The following is a 25,410-nucleotide window of genomic DNA, read 5'->3' on the forward strand; positions in this document are numbered from 1 at the left end:
GTATACACACACAGCTGGTTGTGGTATTAATCTAATTAGTGTACACACATACACCTGGTTGAGGAATTAATTTAATTAGTGTACACACACGCATAGAGTAGAATAAGAAAGTTTGTTTTAGCTGGTGTAGTGGTACGCGTCTTTAATCCCAGCACTCGGGAGGCAGAGGCAGGTGGATCTCTGTGAGTTCAAAGCCAGTAAGGTCTACACCAGTGAGTTTTAGGACAGCCAAGGCTACATAGTGAGACCGGCTCGAAAACAAAAACATAACAAAACAAGAAAAGGTTTCAATTACTGGAAGTAATGTTTTACTCATACGCTCATGAAATTCCGTATACACATACCTTTACAGAAATTTTATAGTTGTGTCTGGTGGTGTGCGCGTCTGTAATCACAGAACTCTGAAGACTGAGTCAAGAAAAAAAAAAAAAGAGTTCGAGGCCAGCCTGGAGTATATAGCAAGGCCTTGTCTCAAAATTAAACTTTAAAAGGAAGAAATTTTAACAGAGCTGCCCTCAGTTTAGAAAAGCCTCCGTCCTGGCTCGCAGAAGTAACTATTTGCACCTGCGAATCTTCCACTCTCAGCTTTGAAAACAATAACACACGCCGGCGACCTACCATGGCTGGGACACGCCGCGCCTGCGCACTGTATTCGGCTCGCGACTCTAGCCACGTGTGGCCCTCGGGGCGCAGGCGTGACTCCGCCCCCTCCCTCCCCTTTCTGCCCGGACCCGCCCCCCTCGGGTCTAGCTCCGCCTCTTCCGCGTTCTCGGCAGAGACCTGCAGGTGGGGGTGCGCGCGGCCGCTCCGGCGGTGGTCAGCTAAGGTAAAAGTGAGTCAGCGAGGAGTCCCTCCGGGCGGAACGGGGCCGGGGTCTGGAGTGCGGCGGTGCACCCGGGAGGGGCAGTCAGGGCCTTCTGAGCAGTTCGAGGTCACGACCCGATTCCTCTGCGGAGGGACAGCCGAAGGGGACATCCTTTTAGGACGGTCCTCTGAGCTGCTTCCCTGCCGAGACTGCAGCGTGTAAAACCCCATTCGAGGCTCTCAGCCTGTGTCTGGGGATGGGCTTGGACTGTGACAGGTCGGGACCCGGTGGGTACCGGCGGTCGGAGCTCAGCCTGTATGGGATTTGAGCGTCAGCCCAAACAAGGATCTGCTCGAGGCTGTAGGAGGGCTCAAGGCTCATACAGTCCGCTGGCATGAGTACGTTATCAAATGTGTGTACTTAGTTGTGGTAAATTAACTATTTCCAGTTATTTTGCAATACAATTTTTAAAACGCCTGCCACATTTGTCCAGCGGAGAGATGTAGAACTGTGGGTAGGATGCAGGCTCTCTTCTATAGCTGTAGGACTGTGGACGATCAGAAGCGAGGGATGAGCGTGGGAGTGCTTGACTTTTGGGTCAGCCATGCTTTCCCATCTCCTATCTGTATATCCTAGGACAGCTCATTTTCTCTCTCAGAGCCTTTTCTCTGTTAAAATGGACATAATAATGTCATTTTGAGGGTTAAGTATGATTACATGTAAATTGCCTACATGCAATGGGTACTGATACATAACTGTTGTGATTTCTAGGAAAGAGAGTATTTTGGTCTGGCATATTTCAGGGAGGCCCTAGGGGAAAAGCTGATGTAACCGGAGCCTTGGAGCCTCTGTGGGATTTACACACTGGAATTGACCTTGCAGTATGAGGAGGGAGCTAAAACTTGTTGACCGCAGGCCATGTGCCAAGCACCAGCTGAGTAGTTGACATATAGTGAGTGTCTCCCTGGGCCAGCCAAGCCAAAGAGCTTTAACCCACTGTCCTTAGCTTCAAGCCTTCTAAAGGGCCCTGGGCTTGGAGTGATAGGAAGAATAGACACAGGGTGAGGTATTCTGTATCGATGTGAGCTAGTTGGGAACCTTGGGACCCCTTCCCCAAATCTACTCACAGCTCAAAGTTTCTTTTTTTATAATCGGGGGTTAGTAGCTGGGCTTTGGCTTGTGTAGGAGTTGTCATTGCTGTAGTGCGTTAGCAGATTTGGCTCAGAGGGCCTGGCAACAGGCAGCCAGACCGTGGGGAGAGAAGGTCTGAGAACAAGCTGGCAAATTGCAGCACATGCCTAGCTAGGAAGAGCATGGTTTCCTATTATGTGGTCTATAGTAATCCAGTAATATGGCACCTGTTGTAGCTTCATGGGTGCTCTTATGACCTCCTTTTTTTGTAGCTTTGTGGGTGATCACACCACATCTTATGACCTCCTGGGTGAAGCTTCTCATCCTCCTGCTGGATTGGACACTCCCATTCCAGCCTCCTGTAGCAGAGACCGAACTTCCCATAGAGTTCTTAGCAAAGAACTCTTGGGGTACATTACTCATATGTACCCTGACTACAGTTGTTGGTAGCAAGGAGTCGTGTCTGTGTCATACCTCCTCTTCATGGCACTGGACTGGCACATAGTAGGTCTCTGTAATGCTTGTGGTTAAATGAGTCAGTAACTTTTTTTATTTACTCGCTTTGGTCCTTGTTTTACAAGCTGTCAGGTTTAGAAGGAGACTTTGCATCTTCCTTCATGACTAAGGAGGGCCCTGGTTTAGATGGATGGTGCCCTACTTACAGGCATCAGAGGCACAAAGGTGCAGGAACTATTCATGAATCAAGATTCTTCATTGCTATTATTGATTTCAGTCCCTGGTCTTGCTATTGTTGAGTTTAGTTACGAAAGAAGTTGTGCCATGTCCAGGGACCTGTGTCTGTGATATAGCTCATGTAGGGAAAGCTACAGGTGGCTGACTAATCAATTGTTCTGCCCTTGGCCTTGGTAAACAGTAGTCCCTTCCATGTGGGACCAGCAGCTACAAATTCACATTTTTCCTTGCCAACAGCCCCAGCATATGGAACAAAAAGTCCTTTATTGATCGTGTGTGTGTGTGTGTGTGTGTGTGTGTGTGTGTGTGTGTGTGTGTGTGTTGAAGGCAGAAGGAACAAAGGAACCATCTGGTTCCACTACCTTCATCATATAGACAGGGGGAAACTGGACCAAGATTACACAAGGACTCAGTCAAGGATAGAGAGTTCTGGAAGTGAAATGTCCAGACAATTGTTTTTTCCAATTCTACTCTAGTGAACTAATTAATTAATTTGAGACACTATGTCAGTATGTATCTCTGACTGGCCTGGAACTCAGTATGTACACAAGCTGGCATTACACTCAGAGAGAGCCACCTACCTCTGCTTCCCACATGCTGAGATTAAAATTACCATCACTACCTCTGACCTTATTTGTGGTATGTACATGTGCACATAAGTGCAGGTGCCCAGAGAGACCGGAAGAGGGTGACAGAGTCTCTGGAGCCGGTGTTACAGGTTATTTTGAGCAACTAAAATAGATGTTGGGGACTGAACTTGGGTCCTTTGCAAGAGTGGCACTTGCCCTTAACTACTGAGCCATCTTTCTGACTCTCTACTAAATAAAAAAAGAAAAAAACCTTTAATTAATTAATTTTAATTCTTTGAGATTGGAATCTCTCTGTGATGCCCAGACTGGCCTCTGATTATTAAGCTCAAGTGATTACCCTGCCTATAAGGCCTCCCAAGTAGCTCTACATGATTGATAAAGCTAACATTTACCAAGTACTTACTATAGACTGAACTATAGGTTTTAAGTATATTAAACTATTTTATAGACTCAGAAACCAGATAGGAATCATTCCCATTGTTTTCTAATCCTATAGTTCTGGGTTTTAGTATGGTTGTAGTGGCAGTCACCTACCCAATGAAGTGAGCAGTTCTCTGGAGAGCAGATCCTGGAGCCCTCTTCCTCTGGGAGTGAAAGCCATCCTCCCAGCAGCGTCTCCCTGAACACTGAAGAGATGTCCCAAGAGGAGCCCATAATGTGCCAGAAGGCTGGACAAAGGAATGAAGCGAGTCCACATGAGTACTGGTGGATCTTAGTTTGAGACTATGAATATACTTACAAAATTGCCTGTTGGGCTGGTACTGTAGCTCAATGGTAGATCCGTGGCCTAGCGTTCACCAGGCTCCAACTTTGATCCCCAGGAGCACAAAAATTGTCTGTTTATTGTCGGGCAGTAAAATGCATAGTTTTAGGGAAAAATCAATCCTGGATCTTTCAATAAAGATTCCCAGTGTGACATGGAAAGATTTGATTCAGCAACACATACGAGGCTATGCTGTGAACGAGCATCTAGTATTGAGAAATACACGCACCAAGGGTAGCAACATGGTTTGGTTTTTGTTTTTTTTTTTCTCTCCTGTAAGTAAGTGTCTCTTCGAAGCCTTCTCCCTCATGTGTAGTTAAGAAGATGGGTCAGTGCATAAATAACTGAAACCAGACTGACCTGGGCAAATGAAGTAAGGGATGTAAGCCAAGTGGGAGTTTGGGAGGAGGAAAAAATCAATCCCTACATGACCAGATTCCTGAAGGGAGAGAAGTTAAGCCGGAACATGGAGGGAGTTCATTCCTGGGAGGAAGGGCAGCTGGAGCCCTGTCGGGAGGCAGAAATGCCTGGAAGGGGGCACACACACGAGGCCCAGGCACACTGAGGAGGAGAAGGGGTTTGCCGATGTGGGGAGGAAAGAAGGCTAACGTTCATCAAGTGTCTGCTTTGTGGCCTGCAAGGAGCCACATAGTTTACACGCTATAATTTACTTAATCCTCACAACCTCTGTAAGAGAGGGACATTTATCCCCAGTTTAGAGACTAGGAAACCAGACCTCAGAAAGATTAAAGTAGCTTCACCAAGGTCGGGTAAAGCTAGTAAGTGGACAGCATGGTTCAGACCGCCTAGGAGGGGTCAGACCAACCCTAGGAGGGGTCAGACCAACCCTAGGAGGGGTCAGACCAACCCTAGGAGGGGTCAGACCGACCTAGGAGGGTTCAGACTGACCTAGGAGGGTTCAGACCGACCTAGGAGGGTTCAGACCGACCTAGGAGGGTTCAGACCGACCCTAGGAGGGTTCAGACTGACCTAAGAGGGTTGAGTTCAAAGCCTCCTCTTCTTTCCCTTATGCTGTAGGGCTCTAGATGCCATGATGAGGCCTTTGTTGATTGTGGCTGTGGGACAGAGGCTAACTGGAACAAAGAAGCTTCCAGAACAGGGACATAAGTGAGGAGGGTTCAGCTGTAAAGTACCTGAGATCCTGGTCTGAGTCTGCTTATGCAGGCTTTGTGAGCCTATGGCTTCTGTCACAGTGCTGTCAATCAATGCATCTCTGTCCTTAGCCCCTATGATCTTAGAATGAGTTCACAGAGGCTGTGGCACCCTTGGATTTCAAGTACAGATCCTGAAGTAAAATGGACAGCCTCATAATGCTTCATTTTTTTCACCATCAAATTCAACAAGAATCTGTAATGGAAAGAGCTGGAGCCAGGAATCTGGCCTTCGGTCCAGGTATTACTCATCCCCCATTGTATTTTTCAGCCTTCTTCCCCCAGGATAAAGGGTCTGGACTCACTTGACAGGTCTTCTCTCTTGCTAATGCCATGTGTTGCTTTTCTCTCCCTGTCTGAGACTGTCTAAATATAAAGCAGAGAGGATGAACCTGAACTCAGAAAGAAGGGTTTAAACTCCAGCCTCTCGTTCCTGTGGGGAAGCAGTAAGTCGGGTATAAACTTTAAATCAGACTGTCTGGGCTTGAGTCCTGCCTCTGTCACTGGCTAGCTGTGTGACTTGGACAAGTTATTTAACTCTGCCTAGTTTCAGATTTCTTCTTCTGGGAAATGAGGTACAGATATTCCCTACCTCGTGGGGCTGCTGTAAGAACTAAAATGACATTAAGTAGCTCAGTGACCAGCAGGTCATAGATGTTCAGTGAATAATAGTAGTATCAGTAACAATATTAGTAATTGCATTAATACCCAGTCTGGCACTCATTTCACAGGCAGTGTGTTTATTAGGGCTATTCTCCCTACTCTCTCTTACTCTGACTTTGCTGTTTTCTCTTTTCATTGCCCCATCAAGAGACGTAGAAATGCTAGGTGATTCTATCACAGGGTTCCAAAGCATGACACCACTTAAAGTACTTGGTGGGAAAAAGTCAACAAAAAAGCCAGTGGCTTGATAGGAAATCTCACCTGACTCATGTTTCCCACACTTCTGTCCACAGTAAACGGGACCAGAGCAGGTGTTCACTTCCTTTTGCACAGCCTTCAGCAAAAGCACCTGGCAAGGCCCCTTCAGTTCACTTGCCGAAAAGAACAACAGTATGGTGTCTCCAGAAAGTGGTGTCTAATTTAGCTCCTCCCAGCTTAAACCCCTCCTTAGCTTAAGCCAGCTCTTATTGTTCTGTTTTCCATGAATATGGAAAAGTTCTTTCTGATTATAAAGGGCGGATGAGATCAAGATTTTCTCATGAGAACCTTTTCTGTACTTAAAGCCAGAATCCAGTTAGGGCTCATCTTCGCTTCGCCGGGCTACACCGCCTGGCTGCTTTCACCTCATCCGCAAAACCTATTTTCCATCGCTTGGATCACATTGGTTATGCTTCTTTTCTTTCTCGGAGGTTTTCCCTCTTCCTAGTGGTGACCCAGACTGTGCTCAGTCTGCTAATAAGAGTCCAGTTAGAACAGTTTAAGGGGAGAATGCTCCGAACTCTCATTGAGTCATTAAGCAACAGCCCTGTGCTAGGTAGAGGGACCCAGAGCTGACTCAGGTTAGTCCACTCTATCTCTGACTCAGGCTAAGGGAAGACTGTGATAAAACATCACAGATATCCTGGTGAGTTGTACACAGTCGTGGGAAATTGGAAATGATTTAGGGCAATCAGGTAGAAGCAGCCCTTTGGCTGGACTGCAGGTAAAGTCTCATGGAAAAGAATGGAAGCATAGTGTAGGAAAGCTGATCTGGGCAGTGCAAGGGAGGCCAAGTCACCCCAGCAGAGGCAGCAGCACCTATTAGACATCCAGCAAAGACATGGCAAGCTCAGGTCTGGCTTTGGGGGTTAGGAGTGGAAATGCCATAAACCTTACCCTTTTCTGTGTCCTCCATATGCTCTCTGTCTTGGAAGTCAAATGTTGGATCCTTTGTATTCTGTGAGTCTCAAATTCTTGGTGAAAAGGGAAAGTGGCCCAAATATGGTGGCAGAACAGTCAGGCTAACTGGGCCCTTAGAAACTCCTCTCTGCTTTTGGCCTTTGCTGACACATAGTCTCTCTTGCTGTCCAGATGTAGTATCCAGTGTCTAGGCTGTTTTCCAGAGCTATGGTTGACATGGGGAGGCTGTCTCACAAGGTGTAATAATGGGAGTTATGGAGTGCCTCTTAAATGCCAGGCATTTTAGTTTGATATGCACACTCTAATCCTCACAACGTATGTTATTGCCCCTGTTTTGTAGGTGGTGACGGTGAAAAGGAGTTAAGGAGTATGTCTAGTTCTGCCTTGCTAGTAGAAGTCAGGGCCGGAAGCTGAATCTAGACTCTAATGTTTGAAAGCCCATATGCTTTCTACTTCCTCAGCCCTAGAGTGACTCCATATGGCTGGGTAATACAAAGTCAGTAATGGAATTCTGAATATTGCTTTTTTTTTTTTTTTAACAGTAGACTAGCTGTTGGCAAACTAGGGTTTGCCACCCGTTGTTATAGAGACTGTAAGCTGAGAGTGCTTTCTTGCAGCTTTAAGTGTTTGGAGATGGGGAATCAAGAGGGGATGAACATTTTGTGAGACATGAAACATATGTGAAATTCTAACTGTGGCTTCCATAATTAAAGTTTGGTTGGCATATGTCATATGTCATTCATTTACATACAATCTGTGGCTGCACTCCTCTTAACAAAGGCTAAACCGAGAAGATGAAGCAACAAAGTGTAAAATATTTACTATCCAGCCCTTTACAGAAAAATAATCGCAGGCTGGAGAGATGGCTCAGCAGTTCAGAGCACTGGCTGCTCTTCCAGAGGTCCTGAGTTCAATTCCCAGCAACCACATGGTGGCTCACAGTGAGATCTGGTGACATCTGGTTCTCTCTTCTGGCCTGCAGGCATGCAGGCAGAACACTGTGTACATAATAAATAAATCTTTAAAAAAGAAAAGAAAAATAATTGCTGGCCTCTAATAACACTAAAGGCAGCAAGCTAAAGTTCATAGATGTTCAAGGTTGACCCTGGAGGGCAGTGGTGGGAACAGGAAAGCATATTAGCCAAACTTCCTTGGGCTCTAGAAATAGTTTCATTGGGCCTGGGCGATTGATTCCCTTGGGAACGAAAGTACAATGGACAGGGCTGTCCAGTGTGCTGAAGTTTCTAATACGCAGTGAACAGGATACTTTGTGGATGAAGTCATTCATTCAGATTCACTGGAGCCCTTTTGTGGCAGATGCTGTAGTAAATGCTAGGAAGAGCTAACTGGAAACATCTACATCTTGCCTTTGAGGAGCCTGTAGCCTGGTGGGAGAACCACGGTGTGTATTTTGTGTTGTAATGGAATGCTATGAGCTAGATGAGATGCTGGAGAGAATAGAAAAGGGAGTCCAGACTGCTTCTAAAGTTGATAGGATCCTCTCTGTAATTTGCTATGGGTCTTGAAAGATAAATAGAAATTCCTTTGTAAGGAGCTATAGGCAAGCTGAGGGAAAACCTGGAATGTGAGCATTTGGAACTTATGTAGATGGGGGAGAAATGATTTAGGCTTTATGGCTAGCTGACTGGCAGGATGATGTAATCTGATAGAGAAGAAGAGAAATCAGGAGGAAGGAAGCTGTGGTAGGGGCTGGGGACAAGTCCAGCTTGGGAAATGTGATTTGAGGTAACTTTGAAATGCATCCAGTTTCCAGTTAGAAACCTTTGAAATTTTGGCACAGAAGCCCAGGATTCAGACTTAAGCACATTTTCAGTGCTTTTCCCCCAGAGAAAAGGGGAAGTGTGAGTGTGTTTCACTGAGAAGAAATTGAGCAACTTTGGCACATGATAAGTAAAGCCAAGGGGTTAAATATAGCACTGGTCTACAGAAAATGAAGTCATCACATTGGGAATCAGCGATGATTGTTTTGGGCACAAAACTGTCTCCATTCTTGCCACCTGCTACTCTCAAGGTCTGCTTTATCTTGTTGGCAAGGTTACCTCTCGCCTGAGACTTGGGCCTGGCTACTAGGAGCCAGAGCCAGCGCTTAAACATCTCTCACAAGCAAGCAGCTGAAAGTATCAGCTTGAACCCTCTATGTGAGACTCTAGGAGCCACGAGAAGGGTCCAACTCTGTCACCCTGGCAAGTTACAGCTTTTAGTGTCTGGAATCCACAATGGGAGTAAGTCTGAAATTTTTTTTTTTTTTTTTTTTTTTTTTTTTTTGGTTTTTTTGAGACAGGGTTTCTCTGCGTAGCTTTGCGCCTTTCCTGGAGCTCACTTGGTAGCTCAAGCTGGCCTCGAACTCACAGAGATCCGCCTGGCTCTGCCTCCCGAGTGCTGGGATTAAAGGCGTGCGCCACCACCGCCCGGCTCTTTTTTTTTTTTTTTTTTTTTTTTTTATTTTACAATACTATTCAGTTCTACATAACAGCCATTTATTTATTTATTTATTTATTTATTTTATTTGAAATTTCTTTATTCAGACCCTTGATAAATCTTCTGTTTGGCATAAGTATTTTCAGTCACCCATCAGTTTTAAAGCCCGGGGACATCTGTGATTCCTGTGTACACATCGCTTCCTAGTGTAACTCACAGAGAGGGGGCTCTTGGGTGGATCAGTGTCTCCCTGGTCCCCTTGAAGACATCAAGTCTCACACCCTCTCTCCTTCTGCTTCCTGAAGATTTCCATGTTGGATGGGATGAAGCAGAGACAGGTGGCAAACTGAAGGACATTGGCCAGGCAGAGGCCAGTGGATAGCTCCCTGTGTCTGGAAGACGACAACCTTGGGATTCCTCTGGGATTTCACGAGCCTCGCTGCTGAGTCGAAGAATTTTGTGGGTAAGATGGGGTGAACTGTTCACCGCCTCCCTTTGTTTTTTTTTTTTTTTTTTACAGCCACAGCTTTAATTACTTTGTGTTCGTTGGAGATGGGCTGTGGCTGTCATGTTGTGTGTGTAGGTCACGGGACAACTTTCAGAGGTCAGTTCTCTTCTTCTGCCGAGTGGGTCCCAGGGGTCAGACTCAAGTCATCAGACTGGAGACAGGTCCCTCTGCCCACTGAGCCATCTTGCCAGTCCCCATTTACCTTTCTCACATTACTTTGAATTGAGCTTCCCTCCCATTTCCAGAGAAAAGGATGAGTTCAGGGTCATCTGAGCAGTTGATGGTTTTCAGTATTTGCTTGGGTGGCTTGACTTAGCCATCTCAGGTCCCAGTCACTTCCTGTGACAGTTACGTAGTAAACAGGGTCACATTTCTTCTGGAACAAAATGGCAGAGGGACAGAAGGAAAATGGAACAGTAAGTAAAACATGTTTATTTCCTTTTGACTATGAAAGTAAAGCTACCACGTCATAGCACGGCGAACCAAGTACAGCAGAAACTGTAAAAAGTAAAATGTGTGTGCCCATGGAGTCTTGTTCTCCCAAGGAAATGTTGGAAATCCTGTTGGTTTGTTGGTTTGTTTTTTATATCTCACACATGGCACAGATGCTGAGGCTGCGGTGTGTCCTGTGGTTTGCTCTAGCTGGAGAGGCCTCGTCATGCCTGGCAGGTATCAGTCAAGCCTCAGTGACTGATTTGGGACACATGAGGGTTGAGTAAGGTTGTTGTAGCCTGTCCTGTGCTTTTTCATAATACTCAACAGCTGTGTGTCAGCTGTCTTCACCTGAAGCTTCGTGGTGACACTGCCCTCTTACCCTGCTCCCCACTCCCAGAGCCGCCCCTCCCCTCCCCCCCATAGAGTCCCCCCTTCTTGATAACACTGCCGGTTGAAAAGCACGTATTAATAGACCTGCACTGAGGCCCTGCTCTGTGGCTGATCCCGTGCTAAGCCATGGGGCTAGAGAAGAATCAAACATTGGCCTCTCTTTCAAGGATGGTCATAACTGTCAAGGACAGTGACTCCTCCACTGTCTCCCATCGTTTGACGGGACCATTTCTGCCTCTGCGGCTTCCTCCCTGGCTCCATAACATGCCCTTCCCTCCGATCCCTGCTGCCCCTGCCCCTGGCGCAGACCTTCCTCGCCTCTCCGGCCTGCTGCCGCAGCCTCAGTCCACCTTGTCTCTCAGCATCTGCTGTTTGCACTGTGTGTCACAGCCAGCTTGAAGGCCATAGTACTCCTCCCTCCCTCCTCATTGGCTAGAACAGAGGTTCACAAGTGGGCCGCACAGAAACCCTTCCAGGGGATCTGCAAGATCAAAAGTATTATTTGTGGTTGCACAGTGACAGTGAGGAAGCTGCTGATGCCTTAGTACAAGTCAGGGCCGTGGCGTGGAGCCGTGCTCACAGCCAGGTTCCTCCATGCCAGCTACTTAGCCATTTTAGCTTAAGAATGGCCTTGATGAAGCAGCAGAAGATGTTCATTTTTCTGAGTCTCACCTGAGGACCGTCTGTCTTCTAGTGGTCTGTATGATGTATAGAAGATGCACTTACAAGGCCCTTCTTTGGCGTAGCAAAGCACAACAATGACATACCAAGGAATGGCACTTGTAAGCACTGTTTGTAAGCTGAGCAAGAAGCAGCTGTTGTCCTTTTCTGTGGAAGAATGATGGGTGTTATTAAGGGTGGGAAGAATACGGTGCTGGAGGGCCTGTGGACTGTGTTATATGAGCTTACATGGCCAGCTTAGCTTGCTTTTCTCAGCCTTTACAGTATGCTTCCTACCCAAGCCCTGCCCTTTGCTACCACTTTGTTTCATGTTCTGTAAACACATACTTCCTGTTTCTGCTTCCATATCCTTCTGATGTCGTTCCTTCCACCAGGAATTGCAGTGTGGCTATGAGGGCTCCTTGTGACCCCAGGATCAGAGCAGGGGGAGAAGATGAGTCTGAGTGTTTGCCCCTTAGCATCTGAGTATCACAGCCTATAAAGCATCTCCCTGATGCCATTTCACTGCAGCTGTGTTGAACCACATGGCCCAGCCTTTTACACTGGAAGTTGTCTTAGTTAGGGTTTCTATTGCGGTGAAGAGACACCGTGACCACGGCAACTCTTATCAAGGAAAACATTTAATTGGGTGGCTTACAGTTTCAGAGGTTCAGTCCATTATCATCATGGCAGGACATGGTGGCATGCAGGTAGACATGGTGCTGGAGAAGGAGCTGAGAGGTCTACATCTTGATCTGCAGGCAACGGGAAGTGAACTGTGACTCTGGATGTAGCTTGAGCATAGGAGACCTCAAAGCCCACTCCCACAGTGACACACTTCCTCCAACAAGGCCACACCTCCCAATAGTGCCACTTCCTTTGCAGGCCATTTCCTTTCAAACCAACACAGAGGTCCTGAAATTAAAAAATTCCTCCAGCTCTGTGGAATCTCACAGACTATCCTCTGATGGAGCTAATTTCATACATGGCTCCTGACATTTACTGTCTTGTGAAATTTGATCAGCTTCTGCTCAAATATGCCTTTTCCCTTTCCCTTTCTACCTAGTGACGTCATCAGAAACCACATCTACAAACTCCCAGGTCAGACAGGAGAAGATTGTCACCTTATACTTCATTCTGGACCGCCATAAATAATGTGCTTAGACATTGGTTTGTAGTTCGTTTTCTATAAGATGACAAAACACAAAATACTATGGCATCTCAGGGCAAGAAGAGACTTCTGGAAGGTTAAAGTTAATATAGTAGTGAGGATGTGACTATTAGGCCTTTGTGTTTAGGTAAACTAGAAGAGAGCTTCCCAACCTTTTTGACATTGGAGCACATGCAAGAAACTCGTGTGTAAACAGGGAGCTGAGGGACTGGAGGCCTGCTGAGATATCAGAATCTCATAGCACTTGTCTTACTTAGAGTTTCTGTTGCCGTGATGAAACACCATGAGCAAAAGCAAGTTGTGGAGGAAAGGGTTTATTTCAGCTTACACTTCCAGGTAACAGTTCATCACTGAAGGAAGTCAGGGCAGGAACTCAAACAGGACAGGAATCTGGAGACAGGAGCTGATGCAGAGGCCATGGACAGGTGCTGCTTACTGGCTTGCTCCCCATGGCTTGCTCAGCCTGCTTTTTTATAGAACTCAGGACCACCAGCCCAGGGATAGCCCCACCTACAATGGGCTGGGCTCTCCCCTCATTAAATACTAATTAAGAAAATGCCCTACAGCCAGATCTTATGGAGGCATTTTCTCAATTGAGGTTGCCTCCTTTCAGATGACTCTAGGTTGTGTCAGGTTGACATAAAATTATCCAGCACAGTACATCAGTAAAGAAGCACTGTACTAAGATTTATAAACAATAGCACTGGTGCCTGGCTGTCACCAGCTCCCACCTCTGCCTTCCAGCATTAGTGTTTGAGAACAGCATCATCACAGGTTAGAAGCTTACATTCTTGAGCCAGAGTCCAGGCTTACATTCTACACTGCGGTTTGCTTACTCACTAGATGAGCATGACCTAGCACATTTACCAGTTTGTGTCAGTTTCTTCGTTTGTAAAATATAGGCAACAATTATGCTTTCCTCGTAGTTGTGGTGATTGCATCAGTGAGTCTGTAGAGTATAGTAACTGTAACGGACTTCAGACATTGCCTGGCACATGCAGACCACTTGAGAGTGTGCACTGTAAAGATTATGGTGGTGTGCACCGTGACTTGTGTTGCTACAGAGGCACAGATGACCCCAGTCTCCTAGGTTCCTCTTCTCTTATCTCACATGGCTTACTCAACCCCTCCCTTAAGTGTGTGCCAAACTTCCTTCAGTTCCTCCATTTCTGTTTTTGTCTGTGGTTTTGTTATGGTTGCTGATGGGGATGGGCCCTGGGGTCCTGTGCGTGGTAGACAAGCACTCTTACGAAGCTACTCCCAGACCCTCGGTTTCCTCCCATTGCCCATTCTCCTCAGCTGACCCTGAGGAAGCAGCTGAATTTGTCTCTGATTGTGCCCTTCAACCTGCTCTCCACCATTCTTTTCTAAGAAGCCCTTCAGAACGAAGGAAGATTGGGATCCTCAAAGAGCTCCAGAGTTGGAGCAGGGAGTGAGTAGGAGTTATTTGCAGAGATAAGTGAACCATATGATTCAGCTTACATGAGACATGAAAGCTGGCAATCTGTGTATAGACTCTACCAAAGAGTGTGTGTCTGGTAACCTGAGTGACAGTGGGCCTGACTCATTAGGCTCTGTCAAGAATTGACAGTTACTTTGGAAAGAAGACCTTGAGTTTGTCTAGGGAGAGCAGTGGCTAGTACCTGTTATTGCTATGGGTTGTGCCCCCAGCCCCAGGACTCCTTGGCCTCTCCCGATTGCTCTATGAGTGAAGGTGCCAGGCTGGGTCTTAGATCTGTATCCTTAAAACCTATCTATACAGCTATACTTCCAACATAATCTGTTCATATGGATGTATACATGTGTGTCTGTATGTAAGTGCAGATATACATTTGTGCACAGAGGTGTGGAGGCAGGAGGTTGGCACCAAACAACTTCTTCAATTGCTCTCCACCATTGTTTAAACAGGGACTCACTGTGTGGCCCTGCCTTGACTCCTGATTTGTAGACCAGACTGACATTGAACTCACAGAGACCCGCCTGCCTCTGCCTCCTGAGTACTAGGATTAAAGGCTTTTGCTTCCACACCCAGCTAAACACTGGATTTTAATACAGAGAAATCTAGACACAATTTGAAAAACTGTAATCAGCCTCTAAATTACAAAGTGTTTTCAATAAAGGTTTCCCAGTGTTGAAGATCAAAACTGAGGCCTTGAAGATGCTAAAAGCTCTGCCACTGAGCTCCTTGCAGGCCCCAACTCTGAGCTCCATGCACCACCCCAGCCCATTTATCTTGTTTAAAGTACAATTTGATTCAGACAAAATGGGATAAAATGATAAATTTCAGTCACATATAACTTGGAAAATCCTGAAAAGGATGAAGAAGAAAATAAAAACCACCCCATCACATAAAGCATGTCTATAAATTAAAAATAGTACAGACTGTTTTTTAAAAAGCATATAAACTACGCAGCCCGGCTCTGGACAGTTTGTTGGCACACTTTAAATTGTAATAGTAACAGGTTCTTGCCTTTCTGCAAGGCTTCCCATTCTGTGTGTGTTCATATGTATGCATACATAACTATGCACATTTTTTGAAGCACATTTGTTTTTGTTTTTTGTTTTTTGTTTTTTTTTTTTTTGGCTATTAAAATCTGTGTTCTCTTTTTATTTTTCCCCCTTCTTTTTATTAAGAAAATTTTTTCATTCATTTTACACACCAAAGATCCCCCCTTTCCTCCTCCCACCTCCCCAGCCTCCCCCTCCCAACCCACCCCGTATTCCCACCCACAAGAAGGGAAGGCCTCCCATGGGGAGGCACATCTAGTAGAGGCAAGTCCAAGCCCTTCCCCCTGCCTCAAGGCTGCACGAGGTGTTCCATCATAGGTAGTGGCCTCCAAAAAGCCCCCTCATGCACCAGGGATGGATTCTGATCCTACCGCCAGGGGGACCCCCAAGCAGATCAAGCTACACAACTGTGACACCATGCAGAGGGCCTAGTCCAGTCCCACGTAGGCTCCACAGCCTTTGATCCAGCTTTCATGAGCTCCCTCTAGTTTGGTTTGGTCGTCCCTGCATGTTTCCCCATCATGATCCTGATGCACTTGCTCATAGAATCCCTCTTCTCTCTTTGACTGGACTCCTGGAGCTCTGCCTGGTGTCTGGCTGTGGATCTCTGCATCTGCTTCCATCAGTCATTGGAGAAAAGCTCTGTTACGACAGTTAAGGTATTCACCAGTCTGATCACTGGGGCAAGCCAGTTGAAGCACATTTGTATTGACTGTGTCGTTGGGATCTTAGAACAACCTAGCAGGCAGACGGGGAGGTGTGTTTTTAAACCAGTTCTCAGGATGAAGGAACTAGGCTCTTAAGAGGCAGAGTTGCTTGACCTTGAGGTTGTCTGGTAATGCCAGCACCAGAATGTCTCTTTGTTCTCCTGACCCAGGCCCATGTGCCTTCCCTGTCTACAGTGTGCCTCCCCTCATTCCACGTGTGCCTACCAGAATACACAGATGGGGTCCCCAAGCCCTGCTGATGTGAGAGTGAGGGCTGGAGGCGGTAGAAGTGTTGGGAGCCCCCAGACCACTGCTTGTTGGAACCTGAAAAGAACTGCTTGCTCACTTTCTCCTCACATTACCTAGTCTAAAAGAGGACCAGGCTTCTAGAAAATAAGTTAAGGACCTTTTGTGTCTGAGATCTTTTAGGAGAGGGAATGTGATAGAGTTGATGGGATTCGTAGCCTAGACTACCCTTTCCCCGCATCATCTGCAAGGCACACGCGTGCCCACATTTCTTTCAGAGTATACACTGGACACCCAAGGGGCCTGTGTGCCGTGAACCATATGTGCCATATACGATTTCCATTTTAGTGCAATTTATGATGGATGATATTCACCTGATGCTGTACTGTGACTTATAGAAGAGACAGAGGTGCAGAGGAGACAGTAGGAACACAGGGAATGATCAAAGCCAGAGAAGATCAGTGTCCCAGTGGAGCTTCTCTTGGAGACTTGGGGACAGAGGCTGGAATTCCAGCCACTAGTTCTACACAGTACTACCCCATTTGCCTCATGCCTGACTTCCAGAGTGATTGGGTGCACACACCGTAACTCATCTGGAGTTATTGGGGAGCTGCGTGGGGTTAGGACTTTTGAGCCGGCTTTCATGGCCAGGAAGAACTCCTACAGCAGGGAATCAGGGAGGTGAAGGTGCAGTGTGGTTGTGGGGCTTCCCTGAGGATGCATTTGTCCAGTGGCTGAGACATACTCTGCGATAAAACTAGAGTGTGGCCCACCTCATTCCCAGCAACATCTCCCACCCATTACCTCTTGCTGTGAAAACAGGGTAAGTTATGCATGCTTCTTTCATTTCACTGTTTTTATACATGTTTCCTTCCTAGTTTCAAAAAACAACTCTCCCTCAACAAGTTCTGTTTGCAAGAAAGACCTTAACCATTTGTCCCCTCTGACGTACTTTCTTCCGTTGAGATCCATGCAGAATAGACCAGGTATTCTGTCTTTGTGTGTGAAGCCATAAAATCTAATATTGAGCGTGTGGCTCTGCCCAGGGGTGTGCTGCTTCCACCAGAGGCTCCACGGTCCTGCTGTGGTAAAGAGCACGTATAAATTGCCACTAACGGGGTTTTCTATCTAGAGCTGTAAGTATGTCTGAGAGTCCCCTGTGAGTCCCAATGCCTCTGGCGCTCCTCCTATTCTCCACACCGCCTGCCTGTTGGCTGTTTGGTTTGTCCACAGGCCACTAATCGGAGTGTGGCCAGGGGAGGGTGAAGGAGCTGGAACCACAATCTGTTCACTCCGCTCTGGGTTTGCAGCCCTGGTGAGAAAATGGTCGGGACAAGCGTTGACACTAGATTGCACACCAGAGGGACAATGGTCCAGTCGGGTCCAGTCCCACCCCATCCTGTCCCCCTCCTCTAAACCTTCAAAGATGAATGGCCTTGTGCTTTATTTCTGAGGGATTTCTCACCACGTCCTGTAAATGCATCTGGATAGCATTTTTCCTTATAATTTACCTTATGAGTGTGGCTACTTCCATGGCAGTATTTAATCCTTTGAGAGTCACATGGCATTGTCGCCAGGTAGAACTTGTGCTTGAAGCTGTTGGCAGGAGTAGTATTTTTAGATACTCTGTGGATTCTTTTTATCTGTGTGTTTTTTCTTCTCTATTCTGGAGTATAATTGAAACCCTGCTGTTAGCAGTTCCCTAAAATGGAAGGATGGATGCCTCTAAGTAGGGCTGTCAGCTGCTGGGCTGCTTACCTGGACTTTCTGGATTGTGGTGTTGAAAGTGCCCTTCTGCATGCTTCCTGCTAACAGCTGCCAAGCGCCTGCCTCTATGCACAGCATGGATTTGGGCAGTGGCACTAAGCAATCTTCCATCAGATCCTTGGAGGAGGGAGTGAGCCTTCCCCTCAGTGAGCAAAGAGCCAGATTCCATTTTAAATTTCTCAGGAAAAACCAACCCTCAGAGCCTATGTTTATTGAAGTTTGGTGTAAAAGTCCCTCACATCCTCTGCCCATCAGCTCTCGGGTGCCTCTCTATTTTAGAAGGATGTAGAGGTTTAATCACCCTGGTGGGGATTTAGACCCAGAGACTTCAGAGAAATCTTATTATTTCTAACTGCAGGCAAAGAGTATTAAGGCTCCACTCTGGATCAGGGGCATGACATGTTCTATAAGTAATTTATCTTTAACAGGGGAAGGACCCTACTAGAGTGGCCTAGAAACAAAACTGCGGTTGGCTCTCATTGGTCCTCCTTTTCTCCTTCCCATCCCAGTCTCCTGCTGCCTCGTTCTGTCCTGACCCTTCCTGCCCAATATGTCCCGTGTCTGTGTCTGCCAGCATGGGAGCCAGGTGCCTGCCAGGGAGAGATAATGATGTTTTTACAATCAGTGACCTCATCCAGCAGCCTGTCTTAGACTTGTCAGCTGCAGGCCTCCCTGCATTCTTGCAAGGAAGGACCAGGGAAGGAGAGGGTGATGTGGCACTCATCTGTGCTCCTGGAAGTGAAGAAATTGGGGGCTATTCTCAACCCAGCCCCCCTACCCATCTTGATATCTTTGGGGATAAGGCAGACTGTATAGCAGGCCTTTCACAGCCCCAGTGCATATCTATGGAAATATTGCTCAGCTTCTGGTTTTACCATCAGGTTCTATTCCTACCTAGAGCCTAGCCCCAGGGACCTTCCCTTTCTGATGATCACAGGTGGGTCCTGCTTGTAGATTGCTTGTTCTGTTTGGGAACTCTGGTTTAGCTGGTGGCAGATCTCAATCCATGTGCTAATGAGCTTGGCAAATGCAGACTTCTGGTCCCCTCTCCTAATCTAGCTGCCTGTCTGAGTCCCTTCCCACAGTTAATGATCTCCTATAATGGTTTTGCCTTTAGTTTTGCCTCCTGGGTCAAAACAAATCAATATCCCTCACAGATATTTAAAACCATCAGTATAAAACTCCTGGGTCTCACTCTTTTCTCCTTCTGAGTGAACTCACTGCTTGATCGGTACAGTGCAATTTCCCTCCCGTTCCCTCTTGTCTCCCAGAGATGGGCAGCAGTGAGCCCCTTCCCATCGTGGATAGTGACAAGAGGAGGAAGAAGAAGCGCAAGACCCGGGCCACAGACTCTCTGCCAGGAAAGTTTGAAGGTTGGTCTAGGCCTGAGTGCTGCAGGCGGGGGAGGCATCTCTGATATCCACAGGACCAGATTCCGGGCCACCTCACCTTAGAGCCGGCTTGTCCTTGTGATTAATAAGACAGGGGTGAGTGAGAAGCGGTCAAGAGGGAGAAAGGACGGGCAAATCTCTCAGGCGAGGCACTGGCCTCCTCTGAGTGGTGTGAGCATCACCTCAGTGGCAGAACAACCAGTCTTCGAGAGCTGAGAGCCTCCCATGTGTCCGCCCCTCTTCCATATGAGCCACCGCCTTGTGGTTCCTGGAAGGCTGGGAGGCAGAAGAACCAGGAAAGAGGAAGCGAAAACACCCAGGCCACAGCTGCAGCGACACCACAGTCTTCTCCCAGTGGGAAGCTGGCCTCCCAGAGGCTGCAGCGACTTGTGTTGCGTGTGCTTGGTTCCTTTGAGAATTCATTGCATCCAAGGGACATGACGTTGCATCAACAGACGTTTTGGATGACCAAACTCAAGGCACTAGGCTGGGGGCTGCCAGGGTTATCACTGGGCATTCGATGAGAAGATGTGAATCACTGGGTGTTTCTCTAAAGTGGTCAAAGGATGAGTAGCCACCTTTAGGAATAGCGTATCCCCTTTATATGGCTTTTCACTGTAACATTTGAAGTAGCTTCCCCTCATGGGCCCTCTTCCTAGCCTTGCACACATACCAGCAAACTGATAGTTTTGTAGAATGTTCTGATAACAAACACTGTATGAATCAGGAATACTTTACTCCAATCAGCTAACATCCTGGCATGTGTAAAGGGCCAGTACTGAAGGATGTTCTGGGAGAAAAGCATGTCATTTAAATCACCTACAAATAATAGTGAACAGTGTAGCATCCATTCATATAGACAGCTGCAAGATCAGACTTGAATGGAACCAAGAAAGTACTTAGTATAGAGGTTTATGGTTTGTTCTTTTTTTTTTTTCCTGAGATAGGGTCTCCCTATTTAGCCCTGACTGTCCTAGAACTCACTATGTAGACTAGGCTAGCCTTGAACTCATAGAGATCTATCTGCTTTGCCTCCTAGGTGATGGGATTAAAGGCATGCACCACCACACCTGGTGTGTGTGTGTGTGTGTGTGTGTGTGTGTTTTGGGCAGTGGGGGAGAGTAAAGTACCTGGGACTTTAGAAGAGTTCACAGATCAACAGGTCTTTTGTTTGTTTATTGAACACAGAAGAGTTTCCTGTCACTCGGGGTTAGTTGATGCAAGCACAGACATCTCATGACTAAGAATGATAAAATCTGACATTGATTAAGTCTTCTGCCCGGGCCCTGGGTTTAAAGCCTAGGTTGCCTCAAGAGAACAGCCGGGGAAGGAGCAAGGGAGGATGAGGTTGGCTGAGCAAGGGTTGTGGTAGAGCCACAGCTTCCTTCGGAAGGGGCTCCGAGAACTTCAGTGTTCTGAACACTCGTCCAGCCTGGGTCTGTCACTGCTCTGTATGCCCATTCTGACCTGGAACCTCAAGGCATTGTTTGCATCCTGCTCTGTGTCTTGGTTTCCTGTGGGTGACTTTCAGAAACCTCTGAGGCTCCTCCGGTGACCTCCACTTTTGTATGTATAAAATAGTTGTTATTATTCCCTTCACATCCTCCATGCCTGGCACAAAGCTTGGCACATAGTAGGTGTTCAGCAAATGAGTAAATGAATGAATGCTGTTCATTCAAATAAAACCCTTCTTCGAGGATCCCTGGATGGCCCAGTGGGTTTCCCCATTCACTTCCCCTGCTTGCTCCTCCCCCACTCCTCCCTCTTGCCGTCCTGTCTCTGGGGTACTCACCAGGGCCTGGGTTACTCTGGGCTGCTGGGTAGGTTTGCCTTCCATAATGGACTCAACCCTTGGAGGGGAGGGGCTGGATTCTGTTCCTCACTCTGTCCCTATCATATTACCTGACACAGTAGATGCCCAGAAAGTAGGTTCTGAACTGAAACCCCTCCTCGGACCTCACCTCTAAAATGAGGAACAGGGGTCTGCTGAATCTTCTTGAGAGTCGGGAGCTGTCTGGGAAAGTTAGGAGGTCCTTGTCACTGAGGCTGCAGAGTTAGCATGGCCTCTTCGGCCTGGGTAAGCAGACCCAGGAAGCCAAGTGACAGCAGCTGTCCCCACCATGGCTTGGAGTGGGGTGACTCACCTGCGGTTCTTCTCACCTGTTTCCCTCTAGATGTATACAAGCTGACCTCTGAGTTGCTGGGAGAGGGAGCCTATGCCAAAGTCCAGGGTGCTGTGAGCCTGCAGACCGGCAAAGAGTATGCTGTCAAAGTGAGTGTCCCACGGGGTCTCCACCTCTACTTTGCAAATTTGTCATTCCTAGCTTGTCCCAAACCAAATAAATTGTTTATTGTGCAACATGGTAGCTCAGAAAGAAGAGGATGGAGGGAGTGCATACCTGTATTCACTGGACTCAAATCTGGGCTTTTCTACTCAGTTGCTTTGTAACCTCGAACAGGTTACTCAGCCTTCTGTCCTCCAGTTTCCTCTTCTGTAAGATGGGTGTAAATAATAGAACTTATGTAGGATTATGGGGATTAAATAAATTAATATGTGTAATGTGCTTACATCCATGTCTGGCACGTAGTAGGCTGTTTCTGATCACTGTAATAAACAGTATCAGCTTTGGAAGTAGAAGCTCTGTCTGAGTCATTTTTAACAAACTTACTTGACTTCAGGAAACTCACTGAACCCCCTTAAGCTCTGGTTTCTGTATCTAAATGAAAGTTAGATAGTTCCTGCCCTCAAAATCTGGTGAAATGATTGTGAAGGTAAGAGTAAAAATGAACTGGTGAACACACTTGATAAACCACAAAGTACAAGCGATGACCAATATCAGGACGGTGAGGCCCAAGATCTGCAGTGACTGAGCACTCGGCTTTGGGACAGGAGATGTGGACTTGGCCTCAGTGCTGTCTTTAATTAGCTGCATGACTCTGGCATGTCTCACGTTCAAACCCTTTGGCTACTGAAGGAATAGAGGCGGAGCTGTGGTTCTCAAAGTAGGGTCCCTGGACCAACAGCACCAGTGTCCCCTGGAGAGAGTGAGAAATGCACGTGATCTGGCCCTAATACGTTAGAAATTGGGCCTGGCCCAGCACTGTACATGTCCCATCCTGGTGAGTGTGATCCTCAGGACAGTTTGAAAACCCTGACGGAGGGAGGGTGGATTTAAACTGCAGTGGGCAGGCATCAGCCAGTGAGCTAGGAGCACAAAGAGCCAGGTTTCTCAGTGTAGGAGAGAACCTGGAGCTGCATCTTTGCGAGTGTGCCCCAGTGATTCTGAGCCCCACTGTCTGAGGACCACTGAGCTCTATGGAAAGGCTTACCGAAGCTGGAGGCATGTCGGTTAAGCTTGTTCAAATCAGCCAACTGAGCCATCAAGTCTAAAAGCACTGCCTCCTTAGGGCAGCCCTGCTGAACTGGATCCATAGAAACATCTCTTCCAACCAACTCTCCTCAATCCCAACTGTGGATCATCTCTGCTAAACCTGGCTGGGGTATTGTTCCACATATAACAAAAGAGCTACTTCCATTCCTCTTTGTAAACAAATTACTATAAATTAAAAAGAATTTGTAATATGCCTAAAAGTGATTAAAGCATACACACTTACATAAATGTTAAATTGAATGGAGTCTAGTGTGGTGGCATACAACCTTTAGTCTCAGCATTTGGGAGGCCAAGACAGGCAAGTCTCTGAGTTCCAGACCATCCTGATTTACACAGTAAGCCAGGCCAGCCAGTACTATAGAGAGAGAGACTCTGTCTCAAAAGCAGATGGATGAATGAGTAGGTAGGTGGATGAATGGATAAGTGGGTGGATGGGTGGACAGATGGGTGGGTGGGTGGATGGATGGATGGGTGGATAGGTAGATGGATGGACAGATGGGTGGGTGGGTGGATGGATGGATGGATGGATGGATGGATGGATGGATGGATGGATGGATGGATGGATGGATAGATAGATAGATAGATAGATAGATAGATAGATAGATAGATAGATAGATAGATAGATAGATAGATGGATGGATAGGTAGATAGGTAGATGGGTGGGTGGATGGATGGATGGATGGATGGATGGATGGATGGATGGATGGATGGATGGATGGATGGATGGATGGGTGGGTGGGTGGGTGGATGGATGGATGGATGGATGGGTGGGTGGGTGGATGGATGGACGGACGGACGGACAAGCAACAGGTCTGTTTCTTCCAGGATGAGTCACAGGAGGAAAACATGTCCCTCTGATCCGTGTCCCTCTGGAAGCTTTAGGCAACCTAAGACAAGCTAGATCTCCCAGCATGACTCCCCAAGACATGGCTTACTACTGCTTTTCCTCTAAGCATCCACCCAGTGACCGTAGAGCCGGGATGGAATGTCACAACAATCTGATCCACACTGCCTCTAACTCAAAGTAATTGTCCATGTTCTGCTCCCTGGCTAGTGGTCAGAACCCATTGGTTATCTCCTCAGAGAGAAGTCAGCTGTTGCTGGAAAGCCTGCCTGCTAGAGAGTTGTCTCTGACCCTGACCATTCCTGTTTGATGAATGCAACTAAATAGCTCAGAGTAACATGGTTTCTGTTCCCCAGCGCTGCACCTTGCTGATAGGTTCGGAGTGATTTCCTAACAGGTGTGACTAACTTCCAAGTTACAGTTGGATACACACATTTGTGTTACATCATAGTAGAATCTTTTGAAGTGTTATGCCAAGCAGCTAGAAGGAAGGGGCAGGATGTTCCCTTCTGAGCTGTGAAGCAGAACTAGCTCTGCCTGCAGGCTCTGTTAACAATGCTCCAGGGCTCTGGATGGATCCAGAGGGCTTCTCAGAGTCAGCTAGACCCCCACACAAACCACTGCTGAGTGGGCTCATATCTTCCTGCAGTCAACACTTGCCAAGCAGCTCCAAGTGGAGGTGTAACCATGTAGCAGGAGCTGCCCACACTATGGGAGGAAAAGAGAAGCCTCTTGGTGCTGAAGGATGCTGTCTAGGCTGGGTGCAAGTGTGGTCTAGAGAGAAGACTGGGAGTGGACAGAAGACATACACTTTCCTTACTTTTTTTTACATGGTTGTCAGGGTTGACCAACACGGAATGTCTAAATTATTTACACAGAGCCTGCCAGAGAGTAAGATTAGCAGAAGAGGAAGTATTTTTCTTCTATCTGTAGGAGTTGCAGAGTGGCATCTGGGTAGAGAGTCTTTGCTTCCTCTCCACCCTTCCTCCCTCATCCCTGCCTTCCTCCATCTCAACACAGTCATGCCTGCCCTTTGGGATTGAGAGTCAGTAGAAATCACTGTCTCGGGCTAGAGACATGGCTCAGAGGTTAAGAGCACTAGATGCTCTTCCAGAGGTCCTGAGTTCAATTCCCAGCAACCACATGGTGGCTCACACCCATCTGCAATGAGATCTGGTGCCCCCCTCTTCTGTCATGCAGGGGTACATGCAGGCAGAACACTGTATACATAAATAAATCTTTTAAAAAGAAAGGAAGAAAGAAATCGCTGTCTCACTGGTTGCTCCAGCCCTCCCTGTATAGCCAAGAGCCAGCAGCTTCATATTTTATTTATTTTTATTTTATGTGCACATTTGTCTGTGTGAGGGTGTCAGATGCCCTGGAACTCGAGTTATAGACAGTTGTGAGCTGCCATGTGGGTGCTGGGTATTGAACCTGGGTCCTCTGGAAGAGCAGCCAATGTTCTTAACCCCTGAGCCATCTCTCCAGCCCCAGAGCAGCAGCTTTGTAAGCTGCCGTGATAGTGTACATGGCCAGAGACAACAACATGGAAGCCCTAGGGCTTGTGTCCTGCTTCCCCATGTCACTGAAGCCCACTCCGGACTCTGCTGGAGAGTAGATTTGGATTGTGTCTAAACTCACCTCCTGCCAGGGGCTCTGGCTGGGGATCTATCTTGAGGTCAGGTAGTGTACATGACAAGTTTCATTCTTCCCACAGATCATTGAAAAGCAAGCAGGGCACAGTCGGAGTCGAGTATTCCGTGAAGTGGAGACGCTATATCAGTGTCAAGGAAACAGGTGAGTTATGTAGGTGACTGATCCTCTGGGGAACGCTTGGCTGCAGGAGGGATTACTTCTTAGCATCCCGACTCCAGCATGTCATTGGAACTGCCTCTCCACAATTGCATGTAACTCCTTCCATCTTTCAAGGGGGGAGAAGGGATAGTGGTAACTCCA

At 47.2% G+C, this 25,410-nt stretch overlaps 1 protein-coding gene across 10 annotated transcripts in view; it reads left to right on the forward strand.

The window, feature by feature from the left end:
* The first annotated feature begins 706 nt into the window (after positions 1 to 706).
* Mknk1 (MAPK interacting serine/threonine kinase 1) overlaps positions 707 to 25,410 on the forward strand; it is a 40,806-nt gene continuing 16,102 nt past the window's right edge. For 2 of the 10 annotated variants that reach the window (XM_006986597.3, XM_006986600.4), the window contains exons 1-6: positions 708 to 826; positions 9,741 to 9,898; positions 16,939 to 17,046; positions 19,099 to 19,200; positions 21,393 to 21,490; positions 25,172 to 25,251. In XM_006986597.3, the coding sequence (XP_006986659.1) occupies positions 17,031 to 17,046; positions 19,099 to 19,200; positions 21,393 to 21,490; positions 25,172 to 25,251 (296 nt within the window). In that variant the 5' untranslated portion in view covers positions 708 to 826; positions 9,741 to 9,898; positions 16,939 to 17,030. Of the gene's footprint in view, positions 833 to 9,051; positions 9,240 to 9,740; positions 9,899 to 16,938; positions 17,047 to 19,098; positions 19,201 to 21,392; positions 21,491 to 25,171; positions 25,252 to 25,410 lie in introns of those variants that run through there. The other 8 variants (XM_006986598.3, XM_076564807.1, XM_006986599.3 and 5 more) reach the window with 7 other exon arrangements.

The sequence above is a fragment of the Peromyscus maniculatus genome, chromosome 2 (genome assembly GCF_049852395.1).
Source record: "Peromyscus maniculatus bairdii isolate BWxNUB_F1_BW_parent chromosome 2, HU_Pman_BW_mat_3.1, whole genome shotgun sequence".
Classification (NCBI taxonomy): domain Eukaryota; kingdom Metazoa; phylum Chordata; class Mammalia; order Rodentia; family Cricetidae; genus Peromyscus; species Peromyscus maniculatus.